The sequence below is a fragment of the Grampus griseus genome (assembly GCF_964374135.1).
Source record: "Grampus griseus genome assembly, chromosome: 2".
Lineage (NCBI taxonomy): Eukaryota > Metazoa > Chordata > Mammalia > Artiodactyla > Delphinidae > Grampus > Grampus griseus.
In genome coordinates, this window is record NC_139018.1 from 34,518,980 (window position 1) to 34,539,099 (window position 20,120).

At 37.7% G+C, this 20,120-nt stretch overlaps 2 protein-coding genes across 2 annotated transcripts in view; one reads left to right on the forward strand and one right to left on the reverse strand.

Annotated features, from left to right (window-relative positions):
- EIF2S1 (eukaryotic translation initiation factor 2 subunit alpha) lies at positions 1 to 19,710 on the reverse strand. Its single transcript, XM_082647470.1, has 8 exons — positions 19,574 to 19,710; positions 15,339 to 15,587; positions 10,263 to 10,342; positions 8,329 to 8,480; positions 4,191 to 4,297; positions 2,742 to 2,839; positions 1,862 to 2,005; positions 1 to 1,066 (listed from the first exon to the last, which is right to left on the reverse strand). Exons 2-8 carry the CDS (start codon positions 15,577 to 15,579, stop codon positions 941 to 943), a joined length of 948 nt encoding a protein of 315 aa, XP_082503596.1. The 5' UTR covers positions 15,580 to 15,587; positions 19,574 to 19,710; the 3' UTR covers positions 1 to 940.
- The window catches only part of ATP6V1D (ATPase H+ transporting V1 subunit D), a 13,285-nt gene continuing 12,836 nt past the window's right edge, over positions 19,672 to 20,120 (forward strand). The window contains exon 1 of the mRNA XM_082647471.1: positions 19,672 to 19,870. Within this exon, the coding sequence (XP_082503597.1) occupies positions 19,794 to 19,870 (77 nt within the window). The 5' untranslated portion in view covers positions 19,672 to 19,793. The remainder of the gene's footprint in view (positions 19,871 to 20,120) is intronic.

Sequence of the window (20,120 nt, forward strand, 5' to 3'; positions counted from 1 at the left end):
ATTGTAATTGTGTTCAAACAGATCCCCACTCTATTATGAAGAGAACTGAAGCTTCTACGTGGCACCTAGCAAATATTTTACTGGAAAAAAACCCCAAAAGTTGGGCAATGAGACTCAAATAACTTAATTTAAAAAGCAGCATCTTTTTCTTAAGAAAAACACCCCTAAAACCTTTACCACCCTGAATTACAAACTCAAGGCAAGCAGCTTAGTACACCAACAAGGACCAGTGTGATAAATTCTCCCTCATACCACATGCTGTCATCAGTCTCAAATAGGTAAAAGGCACACAACCAATGTAATTCTTTAGTTGCATTTTAAGGCTTTTTCCCCCTAGGAGTAAACTTTCACTAATTAAAATTATGTTCTCTAAACCCTCCCTTTGAAAGGATCTGCTATATTGATCCTTTAGGTCACCTGCCTTTATATTACTACATTTCAAATAAAATGAAGATAATAGAATTAGGGTCTTAGTAATCATAATGCTTTTAACTGGTGACAATAAGGAAGAAACCTATGGTTAAATATCCCAGAAATTTATTTAATGTTTGCTTGATACATTTTATATAGAAAGGTTAGGACTATTTGCTTTGGGTGCCCCTGGTAAATCTCATGGAGGCACTGAACTACAAAGGGGTGCCAATCTGGAGACATCAGAAATGGAAATCACACGCCCCATTTTATGACTGTTCTTAAAGATTTGTCTCTAGTGAAATCAGGCCACTCCCTTAAAAAATGCTCAAGGTGTCAGAGCTACTGTGTGAAAACAGCTGACATTTAGGAGGGCATTTCACATTTTGGTCTGTTGGAACATTTAAATACTTCGAAATAAAAAATATTCAGCTTTGAAGTTTTCAATACTGGAAAACTTTCAAGTCTAGGGTTAACAGCCAGGAAGGCTGCTTTGTGTTCCTTAAACTGGACTCTGTTGCCCACAAAGTTAATCTTCGGCTTTGGCTTCCATTTCTTCCGCATCGTCATCTCCATCCACTTCGGCATTTTCTCTCTCCAGCCTCTCCAGCTGCCTTGCAAGTTCAGTCTCATCTGTATCTGTGACCACTTTGGGCTGTGGAAGCAGAGGCACAATTTCAAAGTGAAGTAGTTAAACAGTACACAAATTCAATTTCAATAGTATTACTGCCTGGTATTTTAACTCTTAAAAAAACACTTTGCTAACAACTCTGCCCTATCTGTTCACTTTTGAGTGCTGAAATATCACCAATAAATTCCATGAGATAAATAATAAAAGAAATTTGTGAGAGTAAGACAATACAGGAAAAGAAAACATATATATTAAAACCTAATACATTTTCTGTAATTTCTAACAAGCTAGAACAGAAAATATATGAAAATAATTGCAGTGGCTGTATCTTTCAAATACACAAAAAGATGTCCTGTAAAAATGCATCTTCTGGCTTCAAAATAAATTACTTACTATTCTTTTCCACAGAAGAAATTGTTTTGAAAATTATATATGAAAATTAGTTTTTGTTCTTGTTGAGATGAGGAAAGTATGAGACTATTCTTGTTTTTAATTCTGAAATCAAATTTTAAGCATTCTACATTAAATTCTGGCAATAACCAATCACTTATTTTCATTGTCTATATTTTTTTCCTTTTGGGGGATCAGTGACCACAGTCCTGAATAACCATCCCATGAGAGTTCTTATTTACTTATAAACACCCTTTTAGGAACTCTCTGAGTCAATGATTATTTTATGCTTAGGGGAGTTGTAATCTTAAACGCATCTCATGTTTTAAAATGACTCCGATTAGATATTTTAGAATGCAAATCACTTAGATCATTTAAATTTCTTAAGAACTTTAAGAACAAGGCAAAAAACCCCAGTATTGACCTCACCTCCATTTGAACATTGAAGACGCCCCTCTTTTCCTCAATCTTTTCTTTTATAACAGCCATAGCTTGGTTGAGGACAGAGAGGCCTTCTGTTCTCTCCAGGGTGGTTGTAGTCATTACATACCGAGGAGGAGCTATTAGATTAATCTAAGGAAGACAAAATTCAATTATGAATGTACCTATACAACACACAACAATGAGGATGTTCGAGAATCGTTTTGCTTATCTGCTGCTTTAACAACAAATCACCCTAAAACTTACTCCCAATTCTGCAGCACAGCAATTTGGAGTAGTTTGTTTAGGTAGCCAAAGCTAACTGATACTATGATCTAATCCAGTAGTATAAACAGGCTACTGCAATACCAAATATGAAGGATTATGACTTCTGGGTCTTTGGTGGCTAAACTAACTATAGCTATCATTGGCACAATGGATAATTTGTCTCTAAAATTCCTGTTTGGTTCCAAACTAAACTGATAGAAGAAATTCTTCTATGAGATTCTGAATAACAACCATCCAGTTAATTTTATTGCTAATGAAAGATTCAAGGCAAACATCTTGAAAGCTCTGTGTGAATATGAGAGAATAAGTTGCTCTTTTCAAGATTCCATGAGCATTATGGGCACAGTGACTCTTTACTGTAAAGTAGGCTTAGCACAGCTGGCCCCTTGGCACTAAATACCAACAGGAATCTCCATCCACTGTGACAGTAGCAGTAGCTACAACAAAAAGCCTACACATAATTGTAAACATCTCCTAGAAATATCGTATCAAGAACCACTTTTCATAACATTTGTTATGAGACATGATCATTAAAAAAATCTGGTTTGATTTGGTTTAGGTGATTTTGGTTTATCAGGGAGGGAAAAAACTGACTACTCACCTTGATGGGCATGGTTTCTGTAGAACAATTCAAACCTGCTCTCAGGGCTTCTTTTACAGCATCGATGCCTTCATAACCATAACAAGCCACTTCAATATCTAAAATTATAAAAATTCAAAAGCTTATACCAAAAAAATGCAAAAATTTTTTTTAGAGGTTTAAAAGAAATTAGAGACATGACAAATACACTAGTATTCAAATACGTATGAAAGCTTTCATCATCCTTTCAATTATCAATCCCAGCCATTAATTTTCATAATTAAAAATATCTGAATATGCACTGAAATTGTATCTTCTCATTCACATCAAGCCCCTGAATGATGAAACTATAAAAAAACCAGAGAAATTTAACGAACACCTTGAATTCTGGCTATGTCTGGGTTAAAAGTCATGATTTCAACCCCTCTGTGCTTCAGTTCCTTATTTGTAAAATGGAGATGAGGAGTGTGATGAAGACTGAATGAAATAATAACCACAAACTGTTTAGAACAGTTTAAAAACTGCATACCCTCTGACCCAGCAATTCTACTTTTAAGAATCTGCCTTACCGAACACTTGTATAAATGGGTAAGTGTATGTGTATAAGGGTGTTAATTTGCAGTGTTTTTTGTAATACAGTTGACCCTTGAACAATACAGACTTGAACTGCATGGTCTGCTTACAAGTAGAATTTTTCAACAGTAAACACTACAACACTACACGAACCATGGTAGTTGAATCTTGGACTCAAAACCACATATACGGAGGACTAAGTTATATGTGGATTTTAGACTGTACAGAGGGTAGGCGACCCTAACTCCCCCACGTCGCTCAAGGGTCAACTGCTATAAAAAGACTGGCACAACCTAAACACTCATCAAGAGGAGACTGGCTTATATCAAGGTTTATCATTCTATGGAATATTACTTAGCTATTCAAAATGAGAAAGATTCCCGTGTTCTACATGAAAGGGCAGCCATGATACACCAAGTGGAAAAAGCTAGTTGAAGAAAATTTTGCATAGTATTCATCCTTATAAAAACATAAAAATTTACATCTGAATATAAACAGCATACATTCCTATACACCATATGTGGATAGGAAAAATCTCTGCTGAAAGAATATATTGCAAACTAACATAACAGTGGTTAATCCAGAGGCCTGGGAGGATGTTACTGGACTGCTGGAATTTTAAAGCATGCACTAAAACAAAATAATCGCCACCCCCCATGCCCCAGAAAGCGGGCTAACTTAAGGTTAGCTGAACTCATTTACTTGCGTCAATATATATGTATTTTATAATTCTGTAAAAGCAAAGATAACTTAATTTCTTTAACTTTTCGTGTTATGAAAAACGTTTAGAAAAAGGTAGATGTTGATGTAGCAACATATTCTTTGGTGAGGCTCATTATGTAACAGCTTTTTTGGTACATGCAAAATATTTTAAACATCATTTAAAAAATCATTTACCTGCTCGAATTTTGACAGCCTGTGGAGTCAAGCGCCTATTAATATTGTTAATGAGTACTTCCCGTTCATCTTCATTCAAATCTAAGCCATCCAAAATAGATGGGTCTCTGATAATTAAAAAAAAAACAACACACACATACACAAAACAAAATGTCAAGGTTACTTTACTGATAATTAGGACACCAAACATAATACCACAGAATAATGGTTAAGAGCACAGCCTTCAGTGTCAGAATTAGAGTTCAAATCCTAGCTTCACAATTTAATCACTATGTGTTTTGGGGCCTTTCTAGACCTCAATTTCCAAATATGTACAATGTGAATGAAAACAGTGTATCTCACTGGATTGTAGTATTAAATGAGATAATGCAAGTAAAGCGTTTAGGCCTGTATGACAAACAGAAAACATCCAACTGATTATTATTAAAGGAAAAATTTTAGAGATCTGGCTAAAGCAAGCAATTTAAAATGTCGCCTATATAGGCATACTTTGAAGATACTGCGGGTTCAGTTCCAGACTGCCACAATAAAGCATGTATAGCAATAAAGTGAGTCACACATCTGGTTTCTCAGTGCACACACAAGTTATGTTTACACTATACTGTAGTCTATTAAGTGTTCAATAGCATTATGTCTAAAAAAATGTATATAACTTAATTTAAAAATACTTTATTGCTAAAAAATGGTAACCATCATCTGAGTGTTCAGAGAGATGTGATCTTTTTGCAATAGTAACATCAAAGATCACAGATCACGGTAACAAAATAATGAAAAATTTTGAAATATTGCAAGAACTACCAAAGTGTAACAGAGACAATGAAGTGAGCAAACGCTGTTGGAAAGCTGGCGCCAACAGACCTGCTTGATGAAGCGTTGCCACAAACCTTCAATTTGTAAAAAAAACACAGTATATGCGAAGTGCAATAAAATGAGTTATGCTTATACGTCTCACATCCCACTATAATTAAGCATTTCCATGTAATTAGCAGTCCCTGATTCAAGGAGCTTAAAAAGGACAAAAACATGGAAAAATTTTTTAAAAAAACAAACAGAAGTGCATCCCTGGGGGTGAGGAGAGGAAGATATTAATTAGTGGGGTCAGGAAGGGCTTCATGGGTGAAGTGGCATTTCATCTGACCCTTGTAAGTGCCACAAACAGGGACCACAGTCTTAGTCACTGGCATGTTTGCTGAATGAATGAACAAATGGAAAAAATGAAATGACGACTAAAAGAATGGTAGGATTTTAACGAGCTAAGGTAGAACTTAAAGTTTTAAGAAAGTTATAACTGAAAGACAAACCAACAGAAAATGAGGAAATGAGATAAACAGATGTTTCACAGAAGAAATACAAATGGTCAATAAACATGAAATGCTGTTAACTTTACCAACATCCAGCAAAATGCAAATCAAAACAAGACACTATTGTACGTCAATCAGTTTGGCAAAAAAAAAAAAAAAATCTGAGATATATACCAAATGTTGATGAAGAGGGAATATAAATTGTAGAACCAATTTGGAGAGTACTTTGGCAAAACTAAGTAAATTTAAAGGTGCATATAATCAATCCTATGACCCAACAATTCTATTCCTAGGTATCTTAGAAATTCCCAGACATTGTACAGAGAGACATGTACGACATTTGTCATAGCAGTTTTGAAAAGTAGGGGGATAAAAGGGCGGAGGGGATTATGTAAAAATCTCTTTATAGAGGAACAAATAAAGCATATTCTCACAACGAAATACTATATAGAAATTAATATGCAGTAGGCATACATCTATCAATTTGGAGAAATTCTGGTCAATAATAGCATTATGAGTAAAAATGTATAGAAAAGCTTGTTACAATGATAAATTATTTTTTGTTTAAACAAATTATTTAAACATGAAAAAGATTCTATACATACTTTTCATAACCTACCCACACATGTATATGTATATAAATGATAATGATACATACTAATTTCAGAATAGTGGTTACCACTGATAAGTGACCGGAATTCTGGCTTGGGAGGAATAAAATATCGTTTCCAACAATCTCAGAAATTATATTTAATTATTTAATTAAGAGAAAAAAAATGAAGCACATGTGGCACAGAATTATCATGAGTTAAATCTGGACAGTTGCAACATGTCTGATGAAGCAAGGAAACAATGTGAACGGTGATGAGTGAATGTTAATTCGTTAAGATGAATGTTAATTTGTTAAGAATGTAACCTGTTATTTGTTAAGAATGCAGAGTGGTAACGGAGACGGGGTGGAGGCAGAAGCTAGAGAGGTAAGCAGGGCTGATAATGACAGCAAACCAAGGTAAGACATGTACTGACTGAGGAGTCCAGGACTGAAGTCAGGGAGGACAGAAATACAAAGCAGTGCTTGATGGTTAATAGCATAAGCTCTGTAGCATAACTACAATGCCTGTGCTTGAGGCTCTACCATTTGGTAGCTGTGTGAACTTGGACAATTTAATCTCATCTCAATTTCCTCATCTATAAGATAGGAATAATAATGACACTTATACCATAGGTTGTTGTGAGAATATATAAATGTTAGCTGTTATTATTATTCTCACCTTTCCCACAAGGTGATATTTAAAAAAAAAATAAGTCACATGAGGAGAGGGGGTAAACTAGAAGGTATCTGGAGCCTCTGATGAGTAGGCCTGATGGAGGTTCTAACAGTTCTAAGCCCCACTTGGCCATTCTGAGGGCTGAGGAGACCAATAACCCTTGGCAGCACAAGGGCTGGGAAAGTAACAATGCAGTGGTGAGGCTGCTTGTGAGGTATTAACATCTAGGAAGGACTGGGAGGTGCAGAAGTAGAGCAGTAAGTACAGAGAACTTAAGAAATCTGGCTGTTAAAAAGAGAGGACACAGTGCTTGTGACAGGAGAAAGTAGAGGGGAGGTTGAAAAGTTCATTTTTAGTATAAATGGGAGAAATCTGAGCATATTTTTATGCTGATGGAGCAAAACCAATAAAGAAAAAGGCTGAAGACCCAAGAGAGGGAATAGTAGATGGAAAGACATCCCTTAGGAATAGTTGGGCACAGGTGGTAAGATTACTTTGAGAGCAGGAAGGATCCAAATTCCAGTATGACAGGAGCACAGGAGGTAGTGACAGGTGGGATGGAGATAAGTTGGCTGAGAAAGTGGAAGTAGAGGTGATCCTGTGCAATGGCTTCTACCTTCTTTTTTAGGTAGTGAGCGCACCAGGTGAGAGTGAGAGGAGAGGGACAGAGTGGGTATCTGAGGAAGAGTGTGGAGAAGTTCTAAAATAGCCAATCTAAGAATGAGAGGAAGTGACCAGGAGCAAAGAGAATGTGGGGCAGCAGTTAAGGCCCAGCTGAGGTTGGAGACCATGAATATGCAGTGGCACCAACCTGCAAGACTGTGGTTTTTCCTAGCAGCACCCAGCAGTCTACAAGTGCAGAGAAGGCAGGAACATCACTCCAAGGCTGGATGTAACAGAAGGAAAAACAGGGCAAAACTCATGACACTGGCAAGAAAGTTGTTGAAATGATGGACCATGGTGTGTCTATGCTGAATAAGAAAGGGAAGGCAGGAAAGGGTGAAAAAGGGAGGAAAAAAAAAGGATTGGAATCAGAGCCTGATAATAATAAGAATTAAAACGACACAGAGTAGGACTACCTGTGGGAGCTGGAAGGACAGGAGGCTGTGGTGAAAGAACAGAATGTGTGAATTAAAGGTTTCGGAAACAGAGCAAATCCTGGTGACAGTAAGACCCAGGGTAAGGCTATATGGAAGACTAGCTAATGTGGCATGGGCTGAAGGTCTAAGGAACTGAGGTAAAAACAAGTTTTAAACAAAACATCTATGTTGGCCCTGAAGTCACCTAGGACAATAACAAAACTAGGAGAGGAGAGTATGTAAGACAGTAGTGTGAGATGAAACCGTATGGTTTACAAAACTACATAACTACGGTATACCAAATCATACAGGCTCGGCTTTATAGGACTGGCCCATATCATGGGCCTATTATACTAAAATATTTTAATCTAAATTTGGCAAGGACTTAATACATGAATGTTGTGCTATTAAATGTCAGGCTCTCAACTTGTGTGCTAGACCCAGCAGCTGTAGTATCAATGGAGAAGCAGAGCTAAGAAGGTGTTCTTACGAGACTGCGTGCTTAAATGCATCATAGGCACCGTATCCGGGTCTCTTGTACTTGTCATCAAAGACCCAAGCGGTCCTCTGGAACAGGCTTTCCAGCTGCTCGTCCTTGGTATATTCTAAGACCTCAGCAACATGACGAAGAATGCTGTAAACCTAGAAACAAAATGAAGAGCTCAACAATTCAAAGGTAAGAGATCTATATTAAAAAAAAAAAAGGTATTTTTACATTTTAGTAGATAGCATATAAAAACAAACGTTTGGTTAATTTGACTACACTAATTCCTTAACAACAAAGGATCGCCACACACAAATTCTTTCTCCATAGAGAAATATTCGCTTTTCCATAATAACGAACTCAAGTGGGTATAACAAGTACAAGTAGTATAGCATTTACAACCTAAGACCCAGATCAAGTCAATTCTGGGACAAACAAACCTCTCTGAATATATTTCCTCAGCTGGAAAGGGAGATACTAGTATCTTTCCTTTTTACTGTAGTGAGGTCTTACGGATCAAAATGTAAGATAGCATTATTACTACTCCATAAGAGCATGGAACCTGGATGGAGATTTTATTATTTCTTTTGCTCTGTTATCATTTAACAGTTATCCTTCAATCCTACCCACCTCCTACCCACTGCTGCCAAACTCTTTTCCTAATCTAAACATAAAGGGGCTTAAAGAAGAAAAAGAGTATAAAGAGGCCTTCATGTTAATTACACACAAAATCTGAGTGAGGAAAAGTACTAACATTGGCTATTTCATTCTATCGTCTTATTATCCTAATAAGATCTATTATGCTCATTTTACAATATCCTAGGGGAACAAAACAAAAAGGAAGTTTCCTTGAGCAGTGCTTCTCAGATCTGGACTTGGTGGGACTTGAAAGATTTGGGTAATGGTCTGATGGCTTTTAGATTTATACTCTCTTTTACTGGGGTTAAACAAGATTTAAAAAATCTTTTCTTCATGTAAACACTGTTTTCTTGGCATTTTATCTTGAGGACAGAAACACACATGGCAGAGGAACAAAAGACACAAGAGAAGGGTAGAGAAAACAGAACCAGTGGAAACTGCCAATAAGCACTGAGGATCTAGGGAATAAAGGAAAATCTAAATAGGACCAGAGAACAGAAAAATACAGAAAGATGAGAATGAAGAAATGCCTGTCCTTGCTTTATTAGTGCTTCCTGAGGAAATTACAGCAAAACTAATAAGAAAAGGAAAAAAACCAAGGCGGGTGAGGGGTGGTGTGGAGAACCACACTAAGTAACAGGCCCTGCCTTGCTTTCCTGGATTCAAAGACATTTTACAAACCTTTGCTCATTATTATTATTTTTTTGTGGTACGCGGGCCTCTCACTGTTGTGGCCTCTCCCGTTGCGGAGCACAGGCTCTGGACACGCAGGCTCAGTGGCCATGGCTCATGGGCCCAGCTGCTCCACGGCATGTGGGATCTTCCCGGACCGGGGCACGAACCCGTGTCCCCTGCATCGGCAGGCAGACTCTCAACCACTGCGCCACCAGGGAAGCCCGACCTTTGCTCATTCTTAACAAACAATAGCTGGTTGTCTCTGTGATCCTTATCCCAGAACAGAGCTGAAAATCAAAAACTACATGCTGCGACAAGCCCAATCAGCTGAAATCACCCATAGTTAATTTAACCTAAAATACCTTAAAAACACTAATGGTCCAGTACTGGTTTGAGAATATTACACATCAAGCAATGCTTTAAGGTAGTAACATCATGAGACAAGAACACTGAAGTCATACTCTTTTGAAATAAAGTCTTCAAATTGTTTTTCTATGTAACACAGAGTGAGAAATGGTAATACTGTTACAGAAAATGTAGGTTTTGTTTCTGCCAGGAACACACCATGCAGATTATTTATTAAACACATCAAATAGTGGACTAATTTGATTAAAAAATCAACTTACAGTTTTGGATTTGGTAAATTTATCTTCACATTTGATTGCTTCCTCTGGAGAAACTCTTCTTTTTGACAAATCAATATATCCTATATGAGAAAAATTTGAAAAAATTATCTCTGTCTAAGTGCCAAAGAATCACTGTGACAATTTTCACCACCAGATTGTTGGGTTGGCATACCTACACTTATTCCCCACTAAAATCGTATCAACAAAATACTGCATAAAAAGTACAAGGTAAGAGATTTTTGTTTTCAGAAATGAATTTTTATCATCGTGTAACTGCATATTCTATTACCTTAGTGGAGGGGATAATTTTCAATTATCCAAATGAGAGCTAAAGCCAAAAGACACTGTATTTGTCTATTTGGCATCCATTCATCACAGGGTCAACTGCATTAACTATATTTTCTGTATTCTTGATGCTCTGACATTTGTGGCCTGGCTGACTGGGGAAGAGACTTCCCTGCCTGGCACTAGACAATTCTTAGAGTTGGCAAAGGCCTTAGTGGGAGCAGCCTTTTACATGCAAATCAACCAATCTAGAGCCCATACCTCCAATCATCTCATCAAAGTTCCACACAGCAGGCCAATATTATCCCATGCCCTAAACCAGCATAGAGCCAGGTACCAGACAACTAGGGACAGCCCCAATGCACCAAGCCCTGCCCAAACTATTCAAATGAGCCAACCCTAAACTGTTTATGCCGACCTGCCTTGCCTTTGTCATGGAAACCTCAATAAAAGCTCTGGCCTAGGCTTTCCCCTTGCTCCTTCTATCTCCTGATCAAAACCGGTGCTTCCTCATGTGGCTTTGCATGGCATGCTGGGTTCCCATCTCTTGGGAAACTTTAATAATAAAAATGTTCTTTCAATGGCATTGGCCTCTCCATGTCACCAGTCACCTCCATAAATAAAAGGCCCATGGGTACACAATGAGACAAGTAGTTACATGTATTTTAAAGAATTATGAGGGAGCTCCCCAATGCTCACTGCAGCACTATTTACAATAGCCAGGATATGGAAGCAACCTAAATGTCCATCAACAGAGGAACAGATTAAGAAGATGTGGTACATACATACAATGGAATATTACTCAGCCATAAAAAAGAACAAAATAACGCCATTTGCAGCAATGTGGATGGATGGAGAGACTGTCATACTGAGTGACATAAGTCAGACAGAGAAAGACAAATATCATGACATCACTTATATGTAGAATCTAAAAAAAGGGTACAAACTAACTTATCTACAAAACAGAAACAGAGTTACAGATGTAGAAACAAACTTATGTTTACCAGGGGATGGTGGGGGGAGGGATAAATTGGAAGATTGGGATTGACATACACACACTACTATATATATAGAATGGATCACTAATAAGGACCTACTGTATAGTACAGGGAACGCTACTCAATACTCTGTAATGGCCTACATGGGAAAAGAATCTAAAAAAAGAGTGGATATATGTATATAACTGATTCACTTTGCTGTACACTGGAAACTAACACGACATTGTAAATCAACTACACCCCCATTTAAAAAAAAAAGAATAAAGAGGGAGAAAATGGTTTTTTACGTTCACCCACATATTTTCCATTTTAGCCATCACAGTTCTTCAGCCTGAACAACTTCCTTTACCATCTCTTATAATGTAGGTCTTACCTGGTAATAAATTCCCCTAGTTTCTATTTACCTGAAAATGTTTTCATTTGATTTTTGTTGTTGAATATTTTCTTCAAATACAGAATTCTGGTTTGACAGTGTTCTTTCAGTGTTTTACAGATATCATTCAATGCTCTGACCTTCATTATTTCCAATAAGAATGCCACAGTAATTTGTATTACTGTTCCCCTACAAATAACATCATTTTCCTCTGGCTACGTTGAAGATTTTCTCTGTTTTTCAATAGTTTGGTATGCCTAAATGTGGTCTTAGTATTTATCCTGCTTCAGGTTTGCTGAGCTTCTCTAATATATAAACATTTTTCTTCCCCAGCAAATATGGGAAACTTCTGGCCATGGTTTCTTCAAATATATTTTCTGTTCTTTCTTTTTCTCCCCTTCTTTTGGAATAGAGCTTTTGATAGTTGACAGGTTTTTTTTTTTTTTTCTCAGTTCTTCAGATTGGTTCTTTTTAAATGAACTACCTTCAAATTTCAAGGAGCCTTCTGTTATCTTTTATCTGCTGTTAGCCCATCCAGTGAATTTTTTAGATATTATATTTTTCATTTCTATAATTTATATTTAGTTCTTTATGAGAGTTTCTAATATCTCTACTGAGATTTCATTTTGTTCATTCACTATTAAGCATATTTTCCTAATATCTTTGAGCAGTTATAACATTTACTTTAAAATGCTTATCTGCTAATTCCAACATTAGGGTGATCTCCAGGTCAGTCTCCATTGATTACCTTTTTTGTATGGGTCATATTTTCCTGTTTCTTCAACTATTTAGCAATTTGAGTTGTATCCTTGACATTAGGAAATATATGTGGCACATTGTGAATTCCTTTAGGTTCCTCTTAGGGACACTGAATTTTTTCTTTTTTTTTTTTTCTGGCTAATCCGCACGGCTTGCATTTCCCCAATCAGGGGTTGAACCCACGCCCTCAGCAGTGAAAGTGAGGCATCCCAACCACTGGGCTGCCAGGGAATTCCCAAGGATACTGAATTTTTGTTTTAGCAGTTAGCTTGTTTGAATTCAAAACTATAAGCTCTGTCTCCCCAGATGGAAAGCAAACAAAATTTGTTTAGATTTTTACCCTATTGGGCTGCAGTCTACCCTGTGTATTACTAGTTTCATGGGCTGGCCAGAGATTTCAGCAGAATTTATATATAAACTTGGGGGCTCTCCCTCTGTGTCTCTCCTTTCTCTAATCCCTATCACTACTTTCCAACTGTTGTGGTTGTCCAGAACTCTCATCTCTGGCTCTCAAGCCATTAAGACTGTAGGTTTTCCCCTAGAATTTTCAATGCCCTGCTTGGAAGTTGTCTGTAACATGCATTCAGTCAAAAAACTGTAAAATTTATCCAGTGCAGTTCCTTTCTTCCAAGTGTCAACCTGCCTTCAGTTTCAGCCTGCTTTTGGTTGCTCCCACTCTCCTTGAGTAATTTTTACCACCTGTTCAGATACTTGTTTAGGGTTTATAGCAGTTATGATGAATGGTTTATCCAATAGGACTTAATCTTCTAGTAACAAAAAGGATCCCTTCTATAGATCTTCTGCACTTTGCTTTTTTTCTTATCTTACCCTGGAGATCTTTTCATATCAGAATATTCAGATCCCATTCTGTATAAAATTGCCTTGATTGGTTGTGTCATGATTTATATAACCACAATTTAGATTGTTGTTTCTTGTTTTTAATTAACACTGTAAAAACAATGCTATTATGAAAATAAATTTTTACATGTAAATACTGTACTTATACAAGTTTACCCTTTCACTTTTTCTGATGGCAGTTGAAAATGTATTTGATTCCTTTTTGTGTATATATTTCATATAATAGGAAAGCAATATAAGATAAGACACCATTCGAGGTCCTACTGGAGCAACAACGAAACACAAGTTTAAGGAATAATCTCAGTCTTCAAGCAGTTTAAAAAATGGAAGCTGGGGAGGGTGGCACAAGTAAGTCATATCAAAGCATTTAGAATAATCAATGTGCTAAGTGGTAGCACCACCTAAGGGGTAATACAAGCTGCCTCGAAAGTTTATTGTCTAAGATTATAATCAGAAAAGAAGTCAGTTATGTATAAAATTATTCATTTGCAGAAGTATCAATTAACTAGGTGGCTGAGGAGATTCAGAAAGCCAAGCTCAGTCAGGGTGACTGATTGGTCTTTTAAGCATGATGGTAACCACTTGCCTGAAACTAAAATCTAACAAACTATAGTAAGATGACTAAAACAAATTATCTTAACTATATTAAGCCAGTTGAAGACAAAACCTACTCAATGGTATTATACAATATATTTAGAAAAATTGTGTTCACAAAGGTGAAGATTTACATGGGGTCCAAAGAAGGGGCACCCAAAGAGTAAATAAATGAATACCTATTCATCTCTGCCGGAAAGATCCCATAGGATCTGGGGGTCACAAACATTCTGATTATCAGAGACATACAATATTGGGTTTTGGGTGTGTTGTCTGCAGTATACTGCTTTTTTAAAGACATAAAAAATATTCCTAAAATCCACTTACCTTTGCCCAATTTCCATCACTTATTCAATAACCTGATTACTAATCTAACTCTAAATCAATAAAAAGGCACCTGACAAATATGAATGAACTAGTACTCTGGTTTGCTTATTTGTCTCTCTGAGTTTGGTGAGTTTGGCAATGAGTCAATTATCAAGATCCCGATAACCTCTGGGAATAAAATTCAGGTTACTTGGCTCACAAAAACTAGTCCTGGGATGTACTAATTAAACCACTACTGGGCTTCCCTGGTGGCGTGGTGGTTAAGAATCTGCCTGCCAATGCAAGGGACACAGGTTCGAGCCATGGTCCGGGAAGATCCCACATGCCGCGGAGCAACTAAGCCCATGCGCCACAACTGAGCCTGCACTCTAGAGCCCACGAGCCACAACTACTGAAGCCTGCATGCCTAGAGCCCATGCTCTGCAACAAGAAAAGCCACCGCAATGAGAAGCCCATGCACTGCAACGAAGAGTAGCCCCCGCTTGCCGCAACTAGAGAAAGCCCGTGCACAGCAACAAAGACCCAACTTAGCCAAAATAAATAAATAAATAAATAAAATTAAAAAAAAAAAAACCCACCAAAAAAACCCCAAAACACTACTAACTTAAAAGGTCTTGTTTAGATGGTTAACTAGCACCCTTCTCTAACAACTCTGTATGTAAAAGAGTTTAAAGACAAAAGGAGGTGTTTTTTTTCTTTTTTTTTTTACTTCAGTAGGCAATTTACAAAAAATATATTTTAAAATAAACCATTTTAAATCAAAAATTTCCAGATATAAATTATTTAATATATGAATACTTATATATTAAATATAAACTTATATTTAATAAGTAAATATAAATTTTTTAAATATAAATTATTTTAAATCTTTTTCTCATTTACCTTTTTCTTTGTCCACTCTGATAACAACCACACATTCATTCCTGCCAATTCGGATGAGTTTGTTTATAGAACGGATACGCCTTCTGGACAACTCACTCAGAAGAATCATGCCTTCGATGTTGTTGTATTCCAGCAAGCTGACATAAGCTCCCATTTCAGCAATGGACCTTACATTCACCATCACTACGTCATCCACCTCAGGAAATTTGTGCTGATAAAATCTACAACTTAGACCCGGCATTCTGCAATCTGAACAAAAGAATCAAGTAAGTGTTCAGTTAAGGTCAAAATGTTAAAATGTCAATTTTCTACATCTTGCCACTGGAAGAAGTTATTGGTTTTCTCCCCTCTTTAAACTTCTTAAATGGTACCAGAAAACAGAGGAATGTTCTGGAACCAAGCTTTAATTTTTATTTTGCTCCACATTTTTGTAAGGCTTGCGTGATTCTCTACCATCAGTTTCAGAGGAATCATAAAAAATAACGACCATTTACAAAGTCCTGACACTGAAGGATTAAAGGTATACCTTAAGAGTAAAATATTATTTTAATACTTTAAGAAATAACAAATGATAGGAAGCATCACTACTATTATAAACCTGTCAGAAAAACTAAAGCTATTCTTCCTCCAAGTCAGCTAAGACTGGATATGTTACCGCCTGCTACATGAAGGGAAGACTCTTCCAACAAATTAAATCCTAACCCTAACCATATATCAAATGATATACTCTATTATTTATTATAGCCAAAATTATAGTATCACATGTCAAGACAAAAACAAAAAATTTATTAATCACAAAAGAGAGTAATCTGAATTTTTTTCCTCTTAAAACAAACTTGAATTTAATTCACAACTACCATAATTTTTAGCTTCCACTTTTCCCATTACTCCCAAATATTCTTCTCTTTTGTTGAATAGTTATACCGAAGCTCGAGAACAGCTTTATAGATTCCCACTACTATAAAGTTCAAGTTTCTCTTAACCTCCACACATTAAATATATTTAAAACTACTCCCTTTGATCCACCCAACCTATTTTCAACACCACTCCTATTATGACCCACAGGCCTAAAATCATACCATATGTAGAAACACATTTTTAAAAGGAAGCTTTCAAATTAATCATAGTTGATAATTTTCATGTTTTTCTGCTAACCTTAACTAACTTACTATTGTCAAAGCTCAGAAGACAGGCAATAATAAGACCTAAGGTCCTATGAAAAATTTGTGAAACTTCACCTACTAACTTATTTTTTTTCATATTAATTGGGAAATAAGACTGTCATTACTTATCTTAAAGACAGAACACCTACATCCAGCTCATAGAACACCAGAGTTCTGCTTCAGAGCAGTTTGAGAACTTGCTACCTGCACCCACATGTTTCTTCCTAGTGGCTTACCCACTGATTTATACATTTTTCCACTACCTACAGGGTCCTATATTATCTGGCCACTGCCTATGTCCCTGAGGTATCACTTTCCTCCTAGTCTTCCCCATTTTATAGATGAAAAACATGAAGCATGGGTTAAGCATCTTGTTTTGTCATATACTGCTAACAATGACAGTCAAAATCTGAACCTATGAAGTTTGAATCCATAGTTTGTGTCTTATACATCAGGCTATATTTTCTCTCAATATCACTGATAAATACATGACAATCAGTAAAACATCTTAAACAAAAAGAACTATCAATGTACATATTCAGTGCTGGAACATAAACTATAAATTAGTGCAAACTTTTAGTATTAACCTATCCCGTATAACAAAAAATAAAGCTGCATATTAATAATAGTGGCAGAGATATATTTCTCTTTGAAGCCTGACAAAACAGGGATTTAGGAAATAAAGGGAAGCAGACATTCAATTACCCACCAAGAAACAGCTGAGCTGGTTGTTTCATTTTTAAACAGGGCTTTTTTTTTTCTTGACAACTGTTGTCAAATATCTGCATGTAAAGTACTAAAATTTGAGAGCTGAAAAAGTTTCAAACTGGATATAAAAATAAACGTTATGGAAATGTATGAAACAGTTTTAAGAGATTTAACAGGTGCTAACCACTTTTACTCACCAAGTTTCTTCAAATAGTAAAGCCAATAATTTTGGAGAAGCAAGACTTAATTCAATTGTAAAAGAACATAGGCAATCGTGTAAAAGAATCCTGAAGGGAGATATGGACGCTAATGCTTCAGGAGGTACAAGTCTCTTTGCAATAGACGGTGTAAATAAAGGAATACTGCTAATGGTATGTCATTCCCAGTAAAAGACAAGTAATGGAGTATAAAAAAAATCTACTTTGCAAAAGAACCTGCATAATGGTTAACAGATTTTGAACCTATCTCCTTATTTATGGAAATATTATGCTAATAACACTCACTTTGAAAAACATCAGTCAGGAGAATAGGAGTCACACATCAAGTATCTATCAGCCCTTTTACATAATTTTCAAAGCACTTCGACTTATTTTATTTTGCCCTCGATAGGGTCCTCAAGTCAGGCAAGTAGCATAGCCTGACTTTGGGAATAGTTCTATACATGGGTTCCAGACTTCGCTCTCCTACTTACTAGCTGTGGCTGCTTGGGAAATGCATTCCCATTAACTGTAGTTTCTAGTGTGTGCCATGTACTTCACCGGTTTGTGGCGGGTATCAAATGAAATAATATACATGTGATAAAATTTGGAAAGTGTAATGTGCTATACAAATATAAGCTATTAAAAGGCAAAGGAGCTATCATTTCCATTTTGTAACTTAATTCATTAAACAATTATTATTAAAATAAAGTATTAAATGACTTCCTCAAAGACAAATGCTTACTAAGTACAACAGGAGCTAAATCCAGGTCATCTGACATTGACTCCAGAGTTTAACCCACAAAGCCTCAATATGTCAGAGTACTACAATACAGTATGTGTTCTCCAGTAAAGAACACCCATCTTTCAAAATACATGAACTGAATTCCAAGATAATTTCAAATACCCTGCAATGTCAGTAATTTTGCCTGGTCAAACAGTAGGCAGGACTTCTTAAACCACTGCATGGTCAAGTCGCCATAATGGATACAGAAGTCCACATTCGTTTCCAAAGTAAAGTATGATGCGATAGAGGCAACTCCCGTGATCATGCTGATTCGGCCCTAACACTTAGTTACGTTCTGAATGCTCGTTTTTACTACATAAGTGCTACACAAATAAAGCTTTTAAACTAGTTCACTGTCATTGAAATAGGAAGCACCCATCTCTAAAAACATTACTGTGCATCTTTTTGAGATGTTTTGAGAATCGCTAACTGTCATGTGGCATCCAATGAACTGAGAAGAGGCAGTAAAGCTCTACGTAAATAATTCCAAACTGTTGAAAGACACAGAGTTACAAGGTTTTTTCCCCTTGGATAACAGCTTAAATCGGTAGAAAAAACAAGACTTCTTTGCTACACCTTTTCCCCAAGAAACAATGTTTCTTGTTAATGAACGTTAAAGTAGCCTAAGTTTGGGGCGCTGACAAAAGGGACCTGAAATTCCCGTATGTTATGTGTTTTAGTTCTGCTTAACCGTAAGATCACAGCGCGTATTTCTACAAGTCTATTCTCATCGGTGCTGAAACACGGCAAACCGATACGAAGAGTAATAAACTCTTCAGTAGGATCTTTTAGTGCCATCTTAAGGAGCGACTCACTCTCCAGAAACGCACCACTCCAGCAACACAGGGCGAAAGCAGCTTCGATTTTTTTACTATCACTTATCAGATGAACAAACTTGGATCTTTTTTTTTAACCCAACTCTTGTCAATATCGTGGCCCAATCAACGGGTTCCTTGAAGTGCCAGGTCTGGTTACAATTGAGAGTATTTGCTGGGGCGGAAGAAAAAAAAAAAAAAAAAAGGATGGAACTCTCAGGCCCGGAAAGGGCAAAGTGTTCGCGTCCCGGGGCGGGGGCGTCACGGCATTCTCCCAAGGCCGCCCCACCTCACGGCGTCCCCACTTGAAGCACACTGAAAGGGCTGTTCAGTCACTCGGCCCGCCTCCCTTCACGAGAGGCCTCCGTTCGCACCATGACACCTCTGCTACACGGGGAGACCGACACGGAGCCGGCGGGCGGTGGCAGCTGTGTGCAGACACTTCCCGCGCAGGGACGGGAGAAGGAGGGGGTGTTAGCCCGGGGCCTACCCTCTATCGATCACTCATGTCACTGGACACAAGCAAAGTGAATTCCTGGAGAAACCGATCGGGGCGACTAGTCACCTGAGGTATGTGTGTGAATCCCGCACTGGTGTCCGGCGCCACGCTCTTCAATCGGAGAGACCAGACTTGATGCACCCGTAGCAGCCGCCGACTCTCAGCGTGCGCTTCGCTCGACCCCACCGCGCATGCGGAACCACCTCGCAGCACGCAAGCGCCAACAGGATGGAGGCCCCTCTTCGTCACTGACCATGGAGTCCAGGTCCTCCGAGAACAAAGAAGAATGTGGACCTTAGGAGGACCTGAAAAGTACGTTTTCTCGCTGTCTTTAGCTTTCGCTAAGGAACCTTCAAGGCGCAGGTAAGAGGGAGGACTCTGATTCCTTGTCCCTGAAAAATAAATCCTCTCTGAAAGCTTTAGTCAACCATGAGGTGGCGCTGTGACCAAAAATGAAAAGTGGAGGAAGAGAACGAGTGTACTCTTCCCTGGTCTTTCGCCTCGCCCTGCGCAGCCGCCTGGGAGCTGCAGACTGGGGGGGGGCGGGGGCGGGGGGGGGCAGCTAGAAGACGAACCGGAAATGAGAGGCGGTTCCGGGGTGCGCGCGCCTCAA